Genomic DNA, 22939 nt, shown 5'->3' on the forward strand with positions numbered 1-22939 from the left:
TAGTTTTCTGTGTCTCTTAAGTGCTGCCCCATTCCTCTTTGGACCACCCCCTTCAATATCAGCCTCAAGAATACCCACAACTCACGGCACTGGAATTCCTATCACAAAATTTACCTCTAGTCCATGTCACTAGTGGATGGCATGCCCTAGGTGCAACATCTCTTAAAAGTTGGAAATGAACTTCCTGGAGAAACATAGTAGGATTGCTTAGAAGTATTTAATCCTCGTTTAAGTCTTGTGATTATGACTTTATAGAAAAACCTGTAAGCCTTCATGTGTGTCCCCACTGATCTCTACTCAATCCCACTTTCATCCCCAGAGATGAGCTCCATTTTTGGTAAATAAGATTGATTTATTTCTCTGTTCTGTCCTGTTTGACTCTTTACATTTGTGAACTTTTACTTCCTATTTTAAAACAATATTTTTTTCTTCTTGCATTAAAAACTGATGGAATATAAACTACCCTTCCTGCTACTACTGACCTTACTGTGTAAAATTGTTTAGTTAAGACATTTTCTCCATTTTAGTTAAATTTGGTTTCACTATGGTTTTGCAAAAGATGATGCTTGCAGTCCACCACCATGTTTAAAGGATTTTCACTTTAATTAGGTAAATCCAGAGTCATCCACCCATGCATGTTATTGTTTGTTCATTTATTTACTCATTCACATACCCATCCAATTTTGACTCTTCTATACACTAGGCAAAAGTACTGGAAATACAATCATGAGCAAACCAGAACACTGTTCACCCTTATAAGTGCTTATAGTTTAGTGAGGGACAATGACATTAAAATAGTCACAGTTTGTAAATTTTCAGTATTGGTAAGTGCTATGAAGGACCAGGTACCTAACACAAAGTGGGTCTCAATTTTTTTTTTTAAAGATTTTATTGGGGAAGGGGAACAGGATTTTATTGGGGAACAGTATGTACTTCCAGGACTTTTTTCCAAGTCAAGTTGTTGTCCTTTCAATCTTAGTTGTGGAGGGTACCATTCAGCTTCAAGTTGTTGTCCTTTCAGTCTTAGTTGTGGAGGGTGCAGCTCAGCTCCAGGTCCAGTTGCCACTTCTAGTTGCAGGGGGCACAGCCCACCATCCCTTGCAGGAGTCGAATGGCAACCTTGTGGTTGACAAGGTTGAGAGGACGCGCTCCAACCAACTGAGCCATTCGGGAGCTCAGCAGCAGCTCAGCTCAAGGTGCCATGTTCAATCTTAGTTGCAGGGGGCGGAGCCTCGAGGAATTGAACCAGCAACCTTGTGGTTGAGAGCCCACTGGCCCATGTGGGAATCGAACCAGCAGCCTTCAGAGTTAGGAGCATGGAGCTCTAACCCCCTGAGCCACCAGGCCGGCCCTCAAATTTTAGTGTGCTTAAAAGTCATCTGAGGTACTTGCTTAAAAGGCATATTCCCAGGTATCAACGCAGGAATTCAGATTCATTTGCAGGAATTAATTTTTTAATAGGAATGTGATTCTGGTGCAGGTTGTGCTGGATCACACTTTGAGAAACAATGTTCGCTATCTTGTGTATAATTTCTAGTTCATTCACTGATTCTAGACATAATTATAAATGAAGTAATGTAGTGTACATTTTTTTTCTCTAGGTAATGACTGTTTAATTTCAGTCAAATTATGTTAACATTTATATGGAAAGGACAAAAAAATTTGTTAAGTATCACAGATGATATTTAGAAAAATCTGGTTATTTAATGCTTCCCTTTCTATTTGCCTTTCAAAACCAACTAATAATGTCCCATTATTCTAAGAATAAAAATGCAAACTTCTAGTCTTACAAAGTCTCTACCTTCATTTTATGCTACTCTGTTTTCATTCTAGACAATCTAAATATAATGCCCCTTTTATCAGTTTCTTGATCATGCCAAGCACTTCCTCACTTCAGCTTTCACACATGCTGTTACCTTTACTTAAAATATTCTTTCCCAACTTGTTGCATAGCTGTCTTCTTCTCATGGTTAAAGTCTCAGAATGATCTCAATATACTAATGATTTACTTTAGTAACATCTAAACAATAAAATACTTGAAAAGTTTAATGTGTCTAATTTGCCTGGCCTGCTTTTTTCACCAATGGATTAAAAATTCCACGAGGGCAGTGAGCATGTCTGGTTCACTCTAGCATCTCTAATGCCTCACATGGTAGGCACTCGATAAATACCTGCTAAACGAATGTAAAAAATACATGAATATTTTTGCTTCGGATTCTAATTCAGAGTTTTACAATGCTTAACTGACTTTCAAGAGGAAGAAATTTCTTAAAACCAACTGAGTACGTTCCAAAGAGGTATAAACTACACTCTTTAAAAAATATATGATTTAAATGCGCTATCAAAGTTACTGCAAGTGCTTGTGTTATTATTGACTATAATAAAACAATTTTAAAATATGGTAATACTGTTAACTAAGATACCAACAATAATTAAACGCCAACAGTGCAATCAAACATACCTTGTAAGCCATTTCTACTGCTTCGTTTAATGTCTTATCCTTATGGACCTCCAATTTATTTTCCATCATTACTTGTTTCACAGGATGCAAACAGAATAATTTTATCTAGAAATTGTAAAATATCATCATCAAGTCAGCAGGTCATGAGTCAAAGCTTAATTCTTTTGTAGACAGCATTTTTTTTCCTAATAGTCAAAATATTATAATTAAAAAAAAAGCATAATTGGGATCGTCTTTGGTTTCTATTTTTCTCCCTTAATAATCCATAGTGACTATGTCTCATGTCATTAAAAAATTCAAAACCATCAATTTTAACAACTGTATGTTTCTTTATAAGCATATATTATAATTTATATCATCATTCCCTTACTGATATACATTCAAGCTGTTTCCAGTTTTTCCCTAGTTTGGAAAATACTGTGATGAATGTCCTTGTCTTGAAAATCTAACAGCATCTCATTAGGTAATATTTCCTAAAGAGAATTATATATGAAAGGATGTAAATTTGCTTAAGGCTCTTGATAAATTCTACTCAATTTCTACACAGAAAGGTTTTACAAATTTATTCTTCTTGTAGCTGAATGTGACAATGTTCATCTCATCATAACTTCACCAATATCGAGTATTATCACTACATGTTAGTGTTTTTTATGCCTGAAATCACCTTACCTCAGTAATATAGTCAGTTACACTGCGTAATGACCAAGACACCATAACTGTCTACAGCATCACCCCAATGGGCTAGTTATCAGAATTGCAGCAAGGCAAGCTTCAACAGTACTTTTTAATTAAAAGTAAAATTATGAAATCTAACCTTGCATGTATTGCGCTCAATTTCTCGTTGTCTCTTTTCTTGTTCTTCCAATTCTCTTTCTCTCTGAACCAAGTTTTTAATATGTTCTGGATATTCATCTACTTCTAGAAATTCTATTAATAATAAAAACAGGGTAAGACAGTGTCATTGAAATGGAGCTTCCTTTACGTCATTTTGTTCTACTATGTTCCCACAGTATATAGTTATTGTATAGCTGTCATCAAAATACATCTCTATTACACGAATCTCTCAACTTGAAACATGACCTGTTCCCAGACCACGGTAAAGAGGCAGTTAATAATGACACGTGGTGAGGTCTCATATTTTAAAAGGCCTTATATTTATTCATAATAGCTCTTGGCTCCAGGACAACACTAGTATATAGATACAGATTTTTAGAATAAAAAAGTTTCTCTGAAACTTGCAAATAAAATAATTTCTGATTTCAAATTGTGCTATCATCAAATTGTGTGGCCTTGTGCAAATTCTCCAAACCTTGGTTTCGTTAGCCTATTACCAGTACCTACCCCAAAGAGTTATTACCTGGGATATAATAAAATGTAATAAAAGCTGTTGCGGCTGCTACTACTACAAATGCTATTTATTTATTATTATTCATTCATACAATTATCTCTTTTGCTCTCAAAGAAGTCTTTTAGCTGCCTTCAAGAACTTCGTATGTAACTCAAAGTATTAAAAGTGACAATATGATATTATGATACTGCTTAATAAAGTCAATGATTATTAGGCATTAAATAGGGAGACAAATTTTTTTATTAAAAAAAAAAATCAGGCCTTGGTGGAAGGTAAAAATCTACGGTTCTTAGAAATGAGTTCTAATTCTAAAACTATTCCCTGTCATACATACAGCGCCCTCTGGTGCTTCATCACAAAACTAGAGTGGGGCAATGAATAAAGGAAAGCTGAGTAATTGCTGTATTCATGGGCTATATCTGGAATGCTAGCTGCCATAGAGGACACATGAACTACCATCCCGACTCTGCCTCAGGTAGCTATGACGTTGGACAAGTTCCTCTTTGGGTTATAGTTTCTTTATCTGTGAAGTAAGAATGATTAATTCCACTCTGAAATCTCTGTTCTAAAATGACTTATAATTTCCCTTTTATTTTTTCATTAATTCCATAGTAAATTACTGAAAAGCTACTATATGACAGACCTGGGACTATACCGTTGGTGAAAAGATAAATAAGTCCCTAGCCTTGCACCAACTGGATTCACAATCTAATGAGGGTTTACAAAAATGTAACAAAAACATTCTACTATTGAAAATAGATTTACACATAGCATGGTAGATTCTAAACAAAGGAAATAAGTTAAAACCAATAAGTGATTATATTATTTTAATTATGAAAAGAATATAAGCAAACACATCACCCGTGTATACACCTATATACGCGTGCCCACACACACTCACCCACCCACCCACCGTACTTATTTGCAATACTGCTTCAGTACAGTCAGAGCGAGTGTAAACAGGAACTGAAATTTTTAAAGTAATAATTACCAAAAAAGAGACAACCCCACATGCTTTGTATACAGGATTTGTTTCTGTGATTCTTAAAATTAAAATATAATAAAGGACGTACTGTAGACTCATAAAACTTTACTTGCTTTTTAAGCAAATAGCAACGGTATTTAACTCTAGTTCTTTTTTTTTGGGACCTGTTTTTCTTTTTTTTTTTTAATTAAATTTATTGGGGTGACAATTGTTAGTAAATTTACATAGATTTCAGGTGTACAATTCTGTATTACATCGTCTATAAATCCCATTGTGTGTTCACCACCCAGAGTCAGTTCTCCTTCCATCACCATATATTTGATCCCCTTTACCCTCATCACCCACCCCCCACCCCCTTACCCTCTGGTAACCACTAAATTATTGTCTGTGTCTATGAATTAACTCTAGTTCTTAAGAACATTTCTAGAAAGGTAAGTGGGAAGTTTATCTATGATCCCCATTCAAAGTATTTAGATACTAAAATGCACAAAAGGCTAATAATAGAAAAAAAAGCAATTAACAGTTAAATTTGAGTTTTCACTCTGTACTATACATGATGCTGAATGCTTAAAATGTCATCTCATTTAATTTTTATAACAACCCGATTAAATACTATAATTATGCCCATTTTACAGATGTGGAAAGCAAGAGTTAGAAAAAGTTAAATAACTTAGTCTGGGACAAGCAGCTGGTGAGTTATGACTGCTACACAGGTCTGGGGGCTATCATCACTGAACCAAACTGCGTATGAGGCATGATAAAAAAATACCGTGAATGTTTAAATAAAAATAATTTATTATAGTAAAAGACATATTGCCATTAGTCCCCCTAAAAATAATCCCCTTTGCTTTGAACACACTTACCCCATCATTCTTGCCACTTTCTGAAGCAGTTATGGAAGTCTTCTTTTGTGAGTGTCTTTAGTTGTGCTGTCGTGGCTGCCTCGATGTCCTGAATGGACTCAAAATGTTTACCTTTCATGGTCATTTTGACTTTGGGGGAGAGCCAGAAGTCGCATGGTGCCAGATCCGGTGAATAAGGTGGATGAGAACACACCATAATGTTTTTATTTGACAGAAACTGCCATACCAGAAGCGATGACACAGAGCCTTTCCATTGTGATCGTAAAATACAGTGAATGTTACTGACGAATGTCATCCAACAGAAAGGGATCTTCCATACAGGAAGTGGTGTGTCGAACCTTAGTAACAGTGTGTGACAAGTTTCAACTTGTTTGGTGCAGTCAGTCGGGTGTGAGTTACTGTTGAGAGAAGGTGTATTTTAAAGTGTGCCATAAATCCTCCTCCATCATGACAACACTCCGTGTCAGACACCCCTTCTGGTATAAGGCAATTTCTGTCAAATAAAAACATTACAGTGTGTCCTCATCCACCTTATTCACCGGATCTGGCACTGTGCAACTTCTGGCTCTTCCCCAAAGTCGAAATGATTGAGGACATCGAGGCAGCCATGATAGCGCAACTAAAGACACTCATGAAAGAGGACTTCCGGATCTGCTTCAGAAAGTGGCAAGAAGAGTGGGATATGTGTGTTTGAAGCAAAGGGGGGTTAAAGGCAATGTGTTTTTTACTGTAATAAATTTTTTATTTAAACATTCACCATATTGTTTGATCACACCTCGTATAATACAATCTTACTGCAAATAAATATCCCGTTTATTTAACGTAGAGTAAGTTTTTTCTCTTAGAGTACTAAAAAAGTTTTTTTATATTTTTAGAAGTGTTTTTACCAGTTGGTATTATCTCATAACAGTCTTTATAATTAATTTTCCATGTACGTGTATATTAAAAAAAATCTTAATGGTCCTGTCATTTAAAAGTAGTTATCTGGGTTTGCAAATCTTGCAAAAGAAATTAGTTTATAATACAGACTAAAATCAAATAACTGTATGTTAACATACTTGCATTTCTTGCTGGATCCTTCAGTCGATATATCAGCATATATGCATTTGTGGAGCTAGTAGAAATATAAAAAAGATTAAAGGGGATAAAAAGTAGATTGTAAAAATTCCATTTCCTAGCATCAAATATTTATTTAAAACAGTTTTTCGTTATTTTAAACAATCAGAAAAATCACGTAACTGTTCTTGGACATGTTTAAATTTCATTCTAGAAAAAAAATATCTACTTTGCTTTTACTGACACATTTATGAGAACATTCCATACCTCCTCTTGGTAACACAGCAAAGTCTTCAAAAAACCTGTCTTAGAATGATTACTTCAGTTAAGTTGGGAGTAAGCAAATTTTTTCTGGAAGGGCCACACAGTAAATATCTTAGGCATTGTAGATATGATCTGTGTTTCAATTACTTAACTCTGATGTTGTAGTGAGACAAGAGCGACACACAGTATTTAAACAATCGAGTATGGTGGTGTTCCAAAAAAACTATTTCCAAAAATCAGAAGTGGGCTGGATTTGGCCCATAGGTTATAGTTTGCCAACTCCTGGGTTAAATCTTTTTAATGGTAAAAAGTATCTGAGAAGCTATGGTTCATTCTAATTTATCAACACTAAAAATTATTTACCTTGCAAAAGCACTGGAGTAATAGCCTCTGCTTCCCGAAGATCCACCATGTGTTTTCTTAATGTCCTCTTGTGTTATCTAAAAAGTTGTTATATTATTTACCTTTGGGTAAAAACTCTAACACTGTTACCTTTATGTCAATATGTAACCCAATTTTTAGTCTCATAGTTAAATGGCCCACACAGATACCAATTCACAGGATGTAATCATAATCAGTGGCTGCTGCTGACCAAGCAGTTCTAGTGCTCCTAAACAGTAGTATTACACGAAGGCTCACGGCAAGAGGAAAACTGGGCGTCTATTTCTGGAAAGATTCAGCAAGCCCCAAACAAAACAAAATAAAACCAAGAAATAACAACAAGAAACAAAGAAGGAAATTTACTGAAAGCAAAAACAAAAGACTGATTTGGAATGTGTTTTAAAATGTTTCACTGGACACAGTCTCCCATTTCAATAAACCCTGCTATTGACAGGAACATCCCTACTGTTGTCTTTCAGAAAGATAACCTTAAAGAACCCCTTCTTACCCTGCTGACATGCTGATCATTGAAACTGTACCACTGCTCATCGCTGAATGACTTGATACACGCATAATAATGGCCACCGGCAGCGCTCCCTGAATGAACCATGACGGAGAAGAGCTCATAGATCAAAGAATTCTGAGGGGAAAAATAAAAGTACCTCAGAGGAGAGGAAAAACACAAAACACCTATTTGTTTATTTCCTATTCTCTATTAACACATAGTCTAGTAACATGTTAGTTGTCCTATATATTTATTGTAGGTTAACTTTCCTATAAGATACTCAAAAGGCAAGTCACCACATAATTTCATATACCACAAGTTTCACTAAACGTATCCCTTCACATTTTAATTACGCTATAACCTCTGGTACTATGCATCTCTGAACTGTATATTTATTTATGTAAAAAAGAGAATAACAGTATGAAATTTTAGAAGCAGGTGCCAAATATAAGACTATCCTGAGATGCACCGTCAAGATCAAAAAATCCCAAAGAACACTGATTTTTATTCAAATAAGATTCTACTTCCTTTACAGAGGAGCTGGGCGATATGATGATTTGGGCATCTTCTAATGTATTTATGTAATATCTGTGATATAGGGATGTACTGACTTGACATCTCTCAGGTATGCAAAGCTGGTTCAACATTAGAAAATATATTATGTAATCCAGGTTGAAGAAGAAAAATTACATGATCATATCAACTAAGACAAAGCATTTGACAAAAGTCCAATACCCACTCATGATGAAAACTCTCAACACACTGGGAAGAGGGAAATCTCCTTGACTCCATAAAAAAACATCTACAAAAAAACCTAAAGCCAACTTCATGTTTAAAGATGAGAGACTGAACACTTTCCTCGTGAGACCAGGAACAAGGCAAGAATGCCCTCTCTCACCACTCCTATTTAACACTATATGGAAATCCTACCTGTTGTAATAAAACAAGGAAAAAAAAGATATATTGTCTATGCAGAAAAATAGACACAGGGTTAGATATTGTTCTCGAGCCACAGTCTGCCAACCCTTGATTGAATGCAATATTCTTTAAGCTAAGTTATATTGTATCCCTACATTTCATAGCAGTTTACACTCATCTATCTGCCCTGAAAGAAACAGATAATTTTAAAAGGTAAAGGATAGTAGCAATGATGGTGAGAATAATGGTCTTGGTCTAAAAATAGATTTATGCCAGTGAAACACTATACTCAAATACTTCCTAAAAAAATTCAGTATGACTCTGTAAGACTTGAGCTAGTGATCAGTCTTCATGCTTGTGATTCATATTTGCACTGTGCTCAAGATACTTTGATGGGTTACTCTCCCCTCAATAAAGCAGATTGTATGAATGTGAAAGAAATGCTTTGATAAAATGTTAAAAATCATTGACAGAGCGACAAAAAAGGTTCTATCCTAGAGAGTTTTCAGTTTTGTAGTTTTAAAATGATAATCCATGGACCACTTTGTGAAGTGCCTTAAGGGCTGTCCTGAGTGTGGGGCAGGGGGCGCAGGGAGACTGAGGGCTTTGTTCTTTCCCTCCCTCCAAAAGATCAGTTCTATCATTAACTTTTTTGTAAAGGGTTCCATGGCAGAATTTTAAAACTCAAAATATCTAGTCTAATGCTTTTTGTTTTGCTATATGAGAAAACCCTGCTAAGATATAAGATTTTAGAGGCTTGCTGCAACTTTAAAGGCAGAAGTCTATTAGGACCCTTTCCACATCACCACCCAGCTAACTTACATAATTACATTTCAGCCTCCCAGAAATTAATGCTCCCATCTGTAAGTTTTTCCTAAAGTTTAATTATGATCACATAAATGCATAAAAACCTATCTTAAAAAGTCTTAGCTTTCAAAAATTAAACTTCTTTTAGAGAGAATTTTATCCGTCACACAGCTACAGAATTATATATAGCAGCACAGAGATTACATTATTCTCTCTTAACTAAAAACCACGAACTATAAAAGGTACCTTTTCAAGACCAGGTTTTGAAATCTTTTCAGTTCCACTATTGCTTTCAAGGCAGATCCCTTCATCAACACCATCATCATTGGAGAAATCATTGCTCATTTGATCACTGTGACAACTGCCTTCATTTTCTGCTCCACTGTCAGTGCAACTTTCAGTCTGAGGAGATTTCTTAATAAAACATAATTATCTTACAATTACAAGGTAAATAAAGGGAAAATATACACAAAGTGAAATTTTATATGCTAACATTTGCATATAATTTAAGATATTATTAATAAAAATACTCATTTTAAGTAAATTTAGTTTCTCTTAAAAAGTCAGACCTTAAAATTAAACAAAAAAATGTATTTTAAAAGCACTTCTATTAATGTCCTTAAAATCTTAATACAATAAATTAGTGATTTAGAATTCTATTAAACTCCATTTATGTTCACAGTTGCAAAGTAACAATATAAAATTATCATTTCTTTCATCAAAATCCATAAAAGCAGAGAACTTACGCTCCAAAATGAGCTTCTTTTGTTCTCAAATCCTAAAAAAACCCACCTTTTCTTGAACAAAAAGTTTAATTCAGTTTATCACCGGGCTAGGTATTATAGACAATTAGAAAGAAAAACAAGACATTGTACCTATCCTCAAGAATTCTGTACTTGTGTTTGGAGGTGGAAATGTAATAATAGCTAATCACACTTTTCAATGCTTTTATAATTTTAAAATCCCTTTCATGAAAATTTAAATTGAAGACATCTATTTCTTAGGTATCCTCAAGTAACTCTTCTCCCTTTTCCTTTAATATTTTATACACATACCTAAGATATGTTTTACTTAAAGAAAGAATTCTTCTCTAAGGCACTGCAGAGACCCCCCTGAATTACCCAAGCAGTACAACAAGCACCAACCTTTTGCCAAGAACTTCGCTGTAGGGCTGCATCTAACGTAAAGTCTTCATCCCTCTAGAAAGCTTGGTTCAAGGAAAAATCACTGCAGTTGGAAAACCAACTTCAGAACCCTACACTAAGCCCCAAAAGATGATCATTCGTCATCTCTTTTCTTAAGAAATGGGCCCAGAATTCCTAAAAGTTCCTGTCAAACTTTATATCTAGGATTTCTTCCTTCGGAAAAGATTTCCCTTTACAAGACACATATTAGGAAGACACAGAAGACAGATCTAATGCTGGTCTCTGTTTGAGCAAGACCCTACTATTTCTCCTTTGAAAGCTTGGTCTACTTTCGGTAAATGTCCTAGCGTAAGCACAAACGTTTGAGATAATACTTTAAACCTTTCAGTATGTTACCTGGTCATAGGTACCATTCAATGAACATCTATATTATCTAAGGCACTCTCTTCTTATAAAACCTATTATTATGCTTACTTTACAGACAAGGAAAGTGAGGCTCAGAAAGGTTGCTTTTCTATACCATATTAAATAAAACCTGATGTTTAATAATGTTTTGAGCTTTGGGAAAAGGCATTTTTATAACTATAGTACTCAGTTCCAATCAGAAAAAAAATGCTTCATGCCAGTTTTGTGAATAATACAATCACTCTGAAACAACTAATTGCAAATATTCCCCTTAATAAAATCATAAGAGATTCCAAAAGAATATAGTGGGACATGAATCTTTTATTGGATTAAGAGAAACAAGAGAATCTGGGGAGGTCAATGAGTGGAAGAATTGATGAGCTTTACCTGTGTACTTCAAAGTCCCATTCTCCAACTATTTTAATAAAGTTTTAATTTAAAAAGACTAATCAGAAAAGGAAAACAGATAAAATATATTTCTTTTCTATCTTTCTAACCTAATCAATTTAAGAGCAGGCAAACATGAAGTGAGAATAACCCAGAAACTTGAATCCTTGAAAAGGACACTAAGACAAATAAAAGAAATTAAGGCCATCCGACCCAGTTTGCTTTTTTTTCCTTTCTATTTTCAGTTTCAGTTTTTTTTAAAATTAGTTTCAGGTGTACAAAATAATGTAATAGACATTTATAATTTATATCCCTCACACAGTGATAACCCACTCTCCCCACCCACTACCCCTCTGACATCTCTCTATTCCTAATGCTGTACTCCACAATTTGCTTCTTATTCATTCATATATTTGTTCTGTGTTTATTATGTACCACAAGTGAAGCCCACCTCTAGACTGGTTTGTTTCAATAACTGAGAAAGTTATAAAACATAAGATTATCACTCAGATTAAAGAAATAATTCCAGAATTTTAGATCCTTTTTGTCTTTTCAAAGAATATCACAAGTTATTTGATATTCAAGCAAGAATATCTGCGAAATATTTATGGTAGACAGGAAAAGCTTATATAAAGTTAGTTGTTTTTACAGAACTTGGCATTAGAAAATAAGGAAAGGAAAAGGTTCCATCAAGAAAACAATCTACACAATATCAGTGTTAAGTTACACCAAACAGCTCTTTTAAACACAACTGACCAAATGGATTAATGCAAAACATAACAAGAAAATATAATAAATATTTACCTCATCTTCAACATCAATAAATGTACTCATATCTAGCTCTTCAGGAAATGTCATTCGATCATTCAATTTAATCCTGTGCATGGTTGTATAATCAAAATCAAACCTTTTCAATTGTAAAGTCAGCAGATAAGGGAAATGCAAAAACCGAAGACCCTAAAAAAACAAGTGGGACCTATTAAACACTGACTATTATCTCAGGTAATTAAGTATTAATTTCTCTATGGCATCTACCTTTCGTGCATCACACTTCTTCTTACAACGTTCACAAAAATATTGATTTGGGCCATCCAGGATCTCTGGCTGAATAAACGCATGCAATGCTTCTTCCTAGTGAGAAAAAAATTGTTTCTTAATTACTTAAAAATATTATAATATTAATGACAAGGTTCTGAGTATAAAAACACTGCAATTACCAAAATACTTGTAAGTAGAATGGCTAGAAAATGAGGAACTCAAAATGCAAAAAGAAAAAAAAATTCAACAAAATGTTATTATATTAATAAAAACTGAGCAAAAACATAATTACTTATTTCATTCTGCATGAGATCTGCCATTCCTACTATTGTATATCAGTTAGTCATTTCTACCTAATTTTTATTGACTTTACATTGTGGCTAAATAATAAAAATCCTCAGTCTTTAGATTACAAAGTAATTCCATACTTCTTAGAAAAGCAGTTACATGTAGCACTTCAATCTTCTTGCAAAAGGAGACGTTCTTAAACTACATAGTAACACACAAAAAAAGAATTTACACTATTCATATATTTAAAAATCTAATAATCATCCTTAAGCACTAGATTTAGGGTCCATCAGCGACCCACCACTGCACTAGTTACAAAGGTTGAAAAACACTGCTATCTTCTCATTGTACGTCAGAGATTGCTCCACTTGAAAATGTGTGAGAGCTCCTGGACTGTTCATCTAGTGGAATCATGTGGTTCTCATTTCTCCATACAGCCTTAAAACAGAAGCAAGGAATTTAGTACGAATACTGTGGAAGAATCAGTGGGCTTAAAATTTTTTATTTTAATTTTTAATCATTGATTTTTCACAATCAAAAAATGAATCTTAGTTAATACAACATACAAGATTGCATAATCCAAATTTCATTTGATGTCACCTCTTCTTCACATGTGATTTAAACACAGCTTCTGATAATATTTATTACATATAAAGAAAAAAATAGAATTATTAAGATCAAGTATCTTCAAATATTTCTGTTGTTCCTCAAAAGATAAACGAGCTGGATCTGGCAAAATGGACTTAGTTGTAAAGTGGCCGGCAAAGCTAATAAACTACTATTCAGATATTGTTTGATATAGCTCATTTTGGAATAAGATCAAAGATATGGAAAGATATTCAAAATGCTTCTAACTTCATTCACCTCCTATCTGTTCTCAAAACACAAGAAGACCAAAGGTTGGGGGACCAATTAGCTGGGGGTTTTCCACATGACCAAGCATTTTACTGAAGTCATAGGAAAAGACACATTTGGAAAATGTTTTTTCTCTAAAGGCATATTTTATGCATAAAAAGGTAAATTCTTTAAAAAACAACAGAAAAAAAAGGATCTTTCAAAGAAATCACATCTATAGCTTAACATAAAATGGTATCAAATTCATCAAGTTTTCCAAATAGAAGTAATTTGAATTGGTAAAACATTTAATAAAAAAAAAAAAATCAGAGGGGTTGAAAGAGGGATTGAAAAATTATGTAACTCAAATCCTATCTTACTAAACTATTTATTGGTCTCTGGCTTATAGATCATAAATAGAGCTATTTTTTTCTTTTTTTAACTCAGAGAAAAGTTTAAAGAACAGAAAATTCCCATTAAACTCTTTACTCAGACTTACCAAGTTTTAACATTTCGCTACCTTTGCTTTCATGATCCCCACACCCACACACATTCTTACGTATGTTTTTGGAACCATTCGAGAGTACGTTCACACATCATCCTTTTCCTCTTAACACTTCAATGTGACATTTTAAGAACAAGAAGATTCTTACATAAATATTAATGATATCAAACTTAGAAAAATTTAATATTGATAAAGTGCGTTTATCAGTCCATATTCCAATTCTGTCAATTATACTAATAATGTCCTTTTACAGCATTTCTCCCAATCCAGTACAGCATGGAATCCAGGATCAGACTGCATCTTGCTGGTTGTCTCTTCAGATTCCTTTTGTCTAGAACAGTTCCAAAACCCTTCTTTCACAACATTAACATATTTTTGTAGAGGCCAGTTGTTTTATAAAATAGTCCACAATTTGGGTTTCTCTGATCTTCTTCATGAATAGATTCAGATTACGCATTCCTTTCTAGACTACTACCTAAGTAACGGTATGTCCTTTTAAGGATATCAAAGTCACAGGTCATGATATCCCTAACTTCCTTATTAGTGAGATTAACCTTAATCACAATTAGGGTGTGGTCCACTATACAGTTATTATTTTCCCCCTTGCAGCTAATAAGCAATCTGTAGAGACCCTTGGAGACAACGCAAAAATTTTGAGCCTTAAACTTTCCACCTTAGATTTAGCATCCACTAATGGATTCTTGCTTACGAGTAAACCAAATTTTAATGTAGTTTGCTTTATGAGCCAACTTGAAAATCTTTTTTCTTTTAATAGGCAATTTAAGCCCATTCATATTTGATATGACTGATATGTTGTGTTTCATCTCAGTCACTAATGTATAATTACTGTGTGTATTAAGTAATATTTACTGTGCTCTTTTCTCTGTGTGGCATGTTTTCCTTACTGTTTACTATATTCTTTTGGTATTTAGGAAGGTTAGTAATTTTGTTCTAGTGCATTTATACTTTTGTTATTACCTTTACTCCTCTTTATTTTTTCCCTTTTTTCTTACTTAAGCTTTTAGTGTCTAGTCTGACATTTCTAAATGGTACTGTTTCCCATCTATTCAACAGTCGATGATTTTATTCTATTTTCCCTTTCTCGTCCTTTTTTCAGAATGATATTCTTTGTACTTTGTCTAACACATAACATTTCATACTATTCTTCTACCCATGTCCCCATGCTTTTTAAATTTAGTCCTATTTCTACCATTTTAATTAGTCCTTAATTCTACAATTCAGTAAATCAAATGCTCACAGTCCTTTTGTTAAAGCTTCCCCAGTGATGTCTTGGTTGGATGGAGCTCATCCTTTAATAAATTCTTTAAGAAGGGCTCATGGATATAATATTCAGTGAGTTCTTTAATATTCAAAATTGGTTTTCTATTGGAACCATAACTGAAAGAAAACTTGGCTGGATACTGAATCCCTGGCCTATACTTTCGAGTTTCTTGAAATTGCTCTTCTGTTGCCATGATTTGAATGTTGCCCTTCCGAAGTATGATGCCAGTCCAATTTATCATTCAAGTTTAACTATTCACTAAAATATGTCTCAGAGTTGATCATTCCAGGTCAATTTGTCCAGGTAAATGATGGGTCCTTCAAAAGGCAGATTTCAATGCCCCTTACTCCCAAAAAGTTTCCCTGGAATGTAATTTATAAGTTTTGTTTCACTGTGTTGATTTTATTTTTCACAGACTCCAGTTATGTTGGACCTCCTTTGCTGGTCTCCCCTTACCATCATTTTCTCTGATATCCTTTTTTTTTTTACTCATTTTCATTTGATGTCCCTTAGATTTTCATTCCATTCTATTCTCTCTCAAGCACTTTATAATTTACTCTTCATTTCTAATAGCTTTGTCTTTTTCTTATCTGAGTTTGATCAACACTGCATTTTTTAAATGCATGTCTCTCCTTAAATTTTTGGATACCAGCCTGTTTTGCTTGTTTGATAATATTTAATTTAGAGTACTGTTCTACTTTGTATTATTTTACGTTGTGGTTATTTTCCTGAGGCATTTTTTTGGGGGGGTAGAATAGGGGTAGATTTTTGTAAGCTGAAATGCTTTAATATTTTCTGTTTTCTTCTAACAGTGGTGCTAAGTTTGATTCTGCACCCTCCCACCCCCCCACCCCCAGTCATTTTGTGGACAGCATTCTTTAACTTGAGAGTACCTTCTTTTGTCAACATAGCGAAGTGCAGTTTCTTGAATTGGTAATGAAAGGGAAGAGTTTGGTGCCTTCTTTCATTTTGCAGGACCCTTAATTCTTTTTCTTCTAGTTTTCTCTTTACTTGCTAAGGCTCAGAAGCATCACCCCTTTTCTATTTATCTCCTTCTTCCCTCAAAAGCAAAATGCCTCAAAGGCTGCCATTTCTCATCCTGCTCACTTTAAAACTCCTTTTCCCTAGCTGGTGCTATAAACTACCAAGTCCAGTCCATGGTCCCTATTTTGGCATATACTGCTGTACTTTTTCCTTTTGACATTGATTTTTCTGTTTTGCTTAAGTCCTTCAATCCCCTTTCCTCAGTTTCATATGGTCTCTAAAGCTTCCCTCTCCACATACAGACTAGCAGCAGTAGAAGCTCTGTTGAAACTTGGTGATTATTTATTTTGCTACTGACAGGTAATTGGAAGTTCATGATAGTCTCTTAGTAATACAAAAGGAACAAAATAAAACCCAACTAAACCCATACCTCCTATGATATTTTGGGAGGATGTGTGGAGATAGTCACTATTATCCTTCAGACAGAGAAACCAGTTAAAGCTTTATTAATAAGTTTTCTTTAGTTTCTATATTAATAAGTTTCTATAGCTTCTTTAGCTTTTTAACAAGTTGTCACCAGGATAATTATAATTAAGATTAGTCAGTTATAAAAATTAGTTTCAATTCATCCATCCATTTAACAAATAAATATATGTAAATAATATGCAAATAATGGGCTAACATGATTGTATATATTTATCTTCATTTAATGTGAAGTACAAGATAACTAAAAATCATGCCAAACTATATTTTAGATATTAAAAAATAAGTTATGGATAAAAATGGAACAAAATATTATAAACACTGTACCATTAAAACACACACATTAAAAAAAGAAACTACTGCTTACCATGAGCTGTCATCTTGAGTATGTCAAATTCATATATTATGCTTCTAAACTAGGTTTGGGTTTGACTATGATTGTTCTTCGTCATTCCAGAGTGAAAATAGTTTCATTTTTCTAGAACTTACTTACATAGTGAACAAAATGTAATTTTGCGCATTTTTAAGACTATAATTTTTTTAAAAACATCACCAACAGGTTTTATTTGTCACTATGAAAAGTCTGAATTTTAAACAGATTCTTGGACTGCAGGCTCACATCTATCTGCTCATTCAACTTTAGCACCTGTCTCATCCCCAGTAGCTTTTCCAGAACTGCTTGCTGCCTTCACCATGAAGCTCCATGAGTTTTCCCAATTCAAACTTGGACTTCTTCAGCATTTTGACTTTTCTAACAAAGACATCATGGAACGAAAAGATTGGCAAGCCTTTTCTGTCTTTTTCAGTGCTATCTGGAATTAATTTATTAACCTCTTCTTTCAAGTCATTTGTCTGCACCTCTCAGGTCATGATTTCCATCATCTTCTTCCGGATTTGGTAGACCTGTTGATGCTGAGCCTAAGAGGTCTTCCGAATCTTACCATTGCATTTTTTTTTTTTAGTAAAACCAACAAAGAACAAACGAAGCAAATAACCATCGGTAGGCAGTCTTGACATCAGCATGAGCTTCAGTCATGGTCTGCCATTTTTTGACCATGGAGCACATTTTGTCACGAGTAAGACCCATGACACGGAAATCAGTCAGGCAGTTTTTGCCCTGAATATCCTCAGTAATTAACTTTCTTCTAAGAGCAACTTTGTCATTCTGCAGATGAGTGAGGCTCACTTCAAAAACACAACCTTTGAGATCATCAGATACAATTTTGGTTCCTTGAGTTCTCATGACTAGTGTTTTTCCAATATTTCTTATACTGAACATAGCTGGTGCTTTCACAGCATACCAATCTTTCTTAGAAAATGGGTCAACCACTTTTTTCTTGGCTCCCTTCTTGCCGCCTTTCATAAGGTGCTTATTCTTGCCGATCGTCATGGTGCTGATAAGAGCCAAAAGGTGGGACTATAATTTTCAGAGAATTCTTACATCCTTCATTCTCCAAATAAAAAATATCGGTTATCACAATTTTATATTTAATGCAGAAAATCTCAGCATAGTGCAATCAAAAGATATAACCAAGGAATGGTACCATCTATAAATCCTCTCATTTTCCTTTTTACTCTTAACCTATATATAAAACCTGTGTTTCAACGTCTATTTTGAGTGGAGAAATGGGTATTAAAATGTGATGTTTTATTTTTCAAACTGAACAAAGATAAATCAGAATCACTACTGATAACTATTTCCTAACTGATTTTCAGGTACTTAAAATTTTGTGCTATTGATATACATTACAGCAGCAGATATATTGAACTATCTTCTCAGGATACATATTTTAATATATGTATGATATGTTTTTGCTTTGTCTCAGTAGGAAAAGTACCCCAAATACTTTTACCTAAGCCTTCTACTTATCTTATTGCAATTTTTGAGTTAATTGTAGATTCACATACAATTCTAAGAAATAATACAGAGAACCCTTGTATACTTTGCCTAGTTTCCTCTAATGTAATGTTTTACAAAACTGTAGTATACTATAAACAGGGTATCAACATTGACACAATCCACCTATCTTACTCAGATTTTCCCAGTTTAAGTATACTCATCTGTGTGTGCATGTGTATATATGAAGTTCTATACAATTTTATCACCTGTATAGGTGATAAACAGCCTGAAGAGTTCCTACACCACAAGGATGCCTTATGTTGCCCTTTTATAGTAACCACTTACCCATCCTCCCCCTGACCCCACCAAATCTATAAGCTTTGGCAATGGTCACTGTGTTCCCCTGGTTCAAAATTTTGTCAAATCAACAATATTATATAATGCAATCATATATAACCTTTTGGGATGAACTTTTTTCCACTCAACATAATTCCCTGGGGATTCATCGAAGGTTTAACATGTATCAGTAATTTGTCCTTTTTTACTGCTGAGTAGTATTCTATGATTTGTAGGTACAGCCTGTTAAACCATTCACTTGCTGAAGGGCATCTGGGCTGATTCCAGCTTTGGGACATTAAAATAAAGATGCTATGAACATATGTGTACAGATTTTATGTTCAGATTTTGTGTGAACATAAGCTTTCACTTCCCTGGCATAAATAACCAAGAGTAGTACAACTGCTGCAGTTTATGGTAATTGCATGTTTAGTTTTACAATAAACTACCTGTAACATTTCAGATTCCCACTAAGAATGTAAGCGTGATCCAGTTTACCCACACCGTTGCCAGCTTTTTGTGCTGTCATTATTATTTTTCATTTTAGCCCTTCAGTAGGTAGTATTCTCATGATGGTTTGAATTTGTATTTCCCTAGTGATGTTGAAAATTTTTCCTGTATTTATTCGACATCTGTATATCCTCTTCATGAAATGTTATTTATGTCTTTTGCCAATTGTCTAAATGGACTGTTTGGGTTATTATTTATTTTAATTTTTTTTTAATGGGGGAATATTGGGGAACAGTGTGTTTCTCCAGGGCCCATCAGCTCCAAGTCATATCCTTCAATCTACTTGTGGAGGGCGCAGCTCAGCTCCAAGTCCAGTCGCCGTTTTCAATCTTTAGTTGCAGGGGGCTCAGCCCACCATCCCATGCAGGAATTGAACCGGCAACCGTGTTGTTGAGAGCTCGCGATCTTTAACTGAGCCATCCGGCCACCCTGCTTGTGTTATTTTTTACTTCTGTTTTGAGACTTCTTCACATATCCTATACACTAGTCCTTTGTCATATACGTGGTTTTCAAGTATATTTGTTCATTCTGTAGCTTCTATTTTTATCCTCTTCACATGGGCTTTCAAACAGCAAACGTTTTTTTAAATTTTGATCAGTTCCAACTTGTCAATTTTCCCCCTTTGTGGATTGCACTTTTCGTATCAAATCTAAGAACTCACTGCTTAACCCTAGATCTGAAAGATTTTTTTCTATTTATATTTCTAAAAGTTTATGACTTTATACTTTATGTTTTAGTTTGTGATCCATTTTGAGTTAACTTTTATACTAGATGTGAGGTCTAAGTGGAGGTTCTTTTTTTGTGCATAGGGGTGCACAATTGTTCCAACACCATATGTTGTAAAGAACATCTTTCATTGAATCACTTCTGTAATTTTCTCAAAAATCAGTCGTGCAAACGCATATTTGTGTGGGTCTACTTATAGGCTTTCTATTCTGTGCCACTATAATCTATTTTTCTATCCCTTCACCAATACCACACAGCCTTGATTACGGTAGCTACATAATAAGTCTTGAAATCAGGTAGACTGATTTCTCCAACTTTATTCTTTTTTCCCCCCCAAATTCTTTTAGCTATTCTAGCAATTTTAGTTCCTTTGTCTTCTACATAAATTTTAGAATGATCTTGAGTAGATAATCAAAAAATCTTGCTAAATTTTGAAAGGAACTGTATTAAACCTATATAATTTGGGGGAGAACTGACCTCTTTACCATGTTAATCTTCCAATTGATGACCACAGAATGGCTCTCCATTTAAATATTCTTTTCAGAGTTTGTAGCTTCTAGCACATAGGTCCCAGTACATATTTTGTTAGGTTTATACCTAAGGTTTTCTTTCTACAACTGTAAATGGTATTGTATTTTTAATTTCACTTTCCACATGTTCTTTGCTAATATTTTGAAATACAATTGACTTTTATAGGTTTATATCTTGCTACCTTGCTAAACTCACTTATTACTTCTAGGGTTTTATTGTTTTTTTGGAGATGCCTTGGGATTTTTTACATAAACTATCATGTTATCTAAAAAGGGGGAGGGCGACAATTTAATCTCCTCCATTGATTGGTATGTCTTTCATTTCCTCTTCTTGCCTCATTGTGTTGGCTAAGACTTCCAGTACTATACCGAACAAGAGTGGTAAGAGAAGACAATCCTTGCCTAGACAACCTTGACATTATATAGGGCAAGCATTCAGTCTTTCACCATGAAGTATGATCTCAGCTGTAGGTTTTTTGAGTATGTTCTTTATTCAGTTGAGAAAATTATTCTTTATTCCTAGTTTTTTTGAGAGTTTTTATCATGAGTGGGTATTGAATTTTGTCAAGTGCTTTTTCTGAGTCAATTGATGGATCACGTAAATTTTATTCTTTTGCCTGTTAATATGATAGGTTAACTATATACTTTTTAATATTGATCAGCCTTGAATTCCTGAAATGAACTCTACTTGGTCATGGTATATAATTACTTTTATATATTGCTTGATTCTATCTGCTGATATTTTAGTAAGGATTTTCCCATCTATATGCCTTCAGCATACTGACTGGGTCATAGTTTTTTGTTGGTGTTGTTTTAATTATCTTTGTTTGGTTTAGTATCAGGATAAAACTAGCTTCATAAAATAAATTGGGAAGGGTTCCCTTTGTTTCTATTTTCTGGAAGAGATTATGTAGAACTGATGTTCGTTGCTCTAAAATGTTTTGTACGAGTCTCCAGTGAAACCATCTGACTTGGAGATTTCCTTTTTGAGAAATTTTTAATTTTGAATTACCTAATTCATACTGGATGAGTTGCAGTTTGTGCTTTTCAAGACATTGGTTCATTTCATCTAAGTTATCAAATTTATGTGTGCAGTTTTTCACTGTAGTCCCTTATTACCTTTGTAATACCTGCAATGTCTGTAGTGGTCTTCACTTCATTCTTAACATTGGGAATTTGTCTTCTCTCCCTCCTTTTTTTCGCTCTGTCAGTTTTGCTATAGGTTTATCAATTGTATTGATCTTTTCAGAAAATTAACTGTTTCGTGATTTTCTTGATTATTTTTGTTTTCAATTTTACTGATTTCTGCTCAAAATAAATTATGTCTTTCCTTCTGCTTGCTTTGGGTTTCTTTTGTTTTTCTTTTTCCAGGTTAGGTGGAAGCTCAGATTACTGATTCAAAACTTTTCCTCCTTATTACTAATGTAAGCATTTTATTAAAGGTCAGCATTTAATCCTCCAAGTTTTCCTCTCAGCATTGCTTTAGCTGTGTCTCAAAATTTTTGATGTTATATTTTCATTTTCATATAATTCAAATTATTTTTTTTTTAATTTCCTTAAAACTTTCTCTTTGACTCATGGATTATTTAGAAGTGTGTTGTTTATTTTTCATGTGTTTGGTGATTTTTCTAGTTATCTTTCTGTTACTGATTTCCAATTTGATTTCACTGTGGTTAAAAAACACACCGTCTATGATTTTAATTCTTTTAAATTTGTTGAGGCTTGTTTTATGGTCCAGGGTATAGTCTATCCTGGAATATAGTCCATGGGCACTTGGACAGAATGTATTCTGCTACTGTTGAGTGCAAAGTTTGATAAATGCCTGTTAGATTCTGTAGGCTGATGCTGTTGGTGAGTTCTATACCTTTGCTAATTTCCTGTCTAGAGGTTCTACGTATCAATTATTGAGTAACGGGCAAAGAAGTCTCCAACTACAATTGTAGATTTGTTCATTTCTCCTTTTAGTTCAGGCAGTTTTTGAAACATATCTTTTGCAGTTCTACTACTTGATACATACACGCTTAGGATTGCTATCTTCTTGATGGACTGGCCCTTTTA

General features: G+C 34.1%; 2 protein-coding genes across 4 annotated transcripts in view; both read right to left on the bottom strand.

The window, feature by feature from the left end:
- USP47 (ubiquitin specific peptidase 47) overlaps positions 1–22939 on the bottom strand; it is a 100553-nt gene that overhangs the window by 20666 nt on the left and 56948 nt on the right. For all 3 annotated transcript variants that reach the window (XM_081064432.1, XM_081064431.1, XM_081064433.1), the window contains 8 exons: positions 12561–12656; positions 12330–12482; positions 9835–10002; positions 7867–7998; positions 7341–7417; positions 6716–6771; positions 3276–3388; positions 2462–2566 (listed from right to left, as the gene is read on the bottom strand). In XM_081064432.1, coding sequence (XP_080920558.1) covers positions 2462–2566; positions 3276–3388; positions 6716–6771; positions 7341–7417; positions 7867–7998; positions 9835–10002; positions 12330–12482; positions 12561–12656 — 900 coding nt within the window. The remainder of the gene's footprint in view (positions 1–2461; positions 2567–3275; positions 3389–6715; positions 6772–7340; positions 7418–7866; positions 7999–9834; positions 10003–12329; positions 12483–12560; positions 12657–22939) is intronic.
- Positions 15208–22541, bottom strand: LOC308504239 (small ribosomal subunit protein eS1-like). The gene has a single exon (XM_081064434.1). The coding sequence runs from the start codon at positions 18327–18329 to the stop codon at positions 17898–17900; it is 432 nt and encodes a 143-aa protein (XP_080920560.1). The 5' UTR covers positions 18330–22541; the 3' UTR covers positions 15208–17897.

This window comes from Rhinolophus hipposideros, assembly GCF_964194185.1.
Source record: "Rhinolophus hipposideros genome assembly, chromosome: 10".
Classification (NCBI taxonomy): Eukaryota; Metazoa; Chordata; class Mammalia; order Chiroptera; family Rhinolophidae; genus Rhinolophus; species Rhinolophus hipposideros.

Bases quoted from the DNA above. Each gene is read 5' to 3' on its own strand.
- LOC308504239 (XM_081064434.1), bottom strand. From the start codon at position 18,329: ATGACGATCGGCAAGAATAAGCACCTTATGAAAGGCGGCAAGAAGGGA.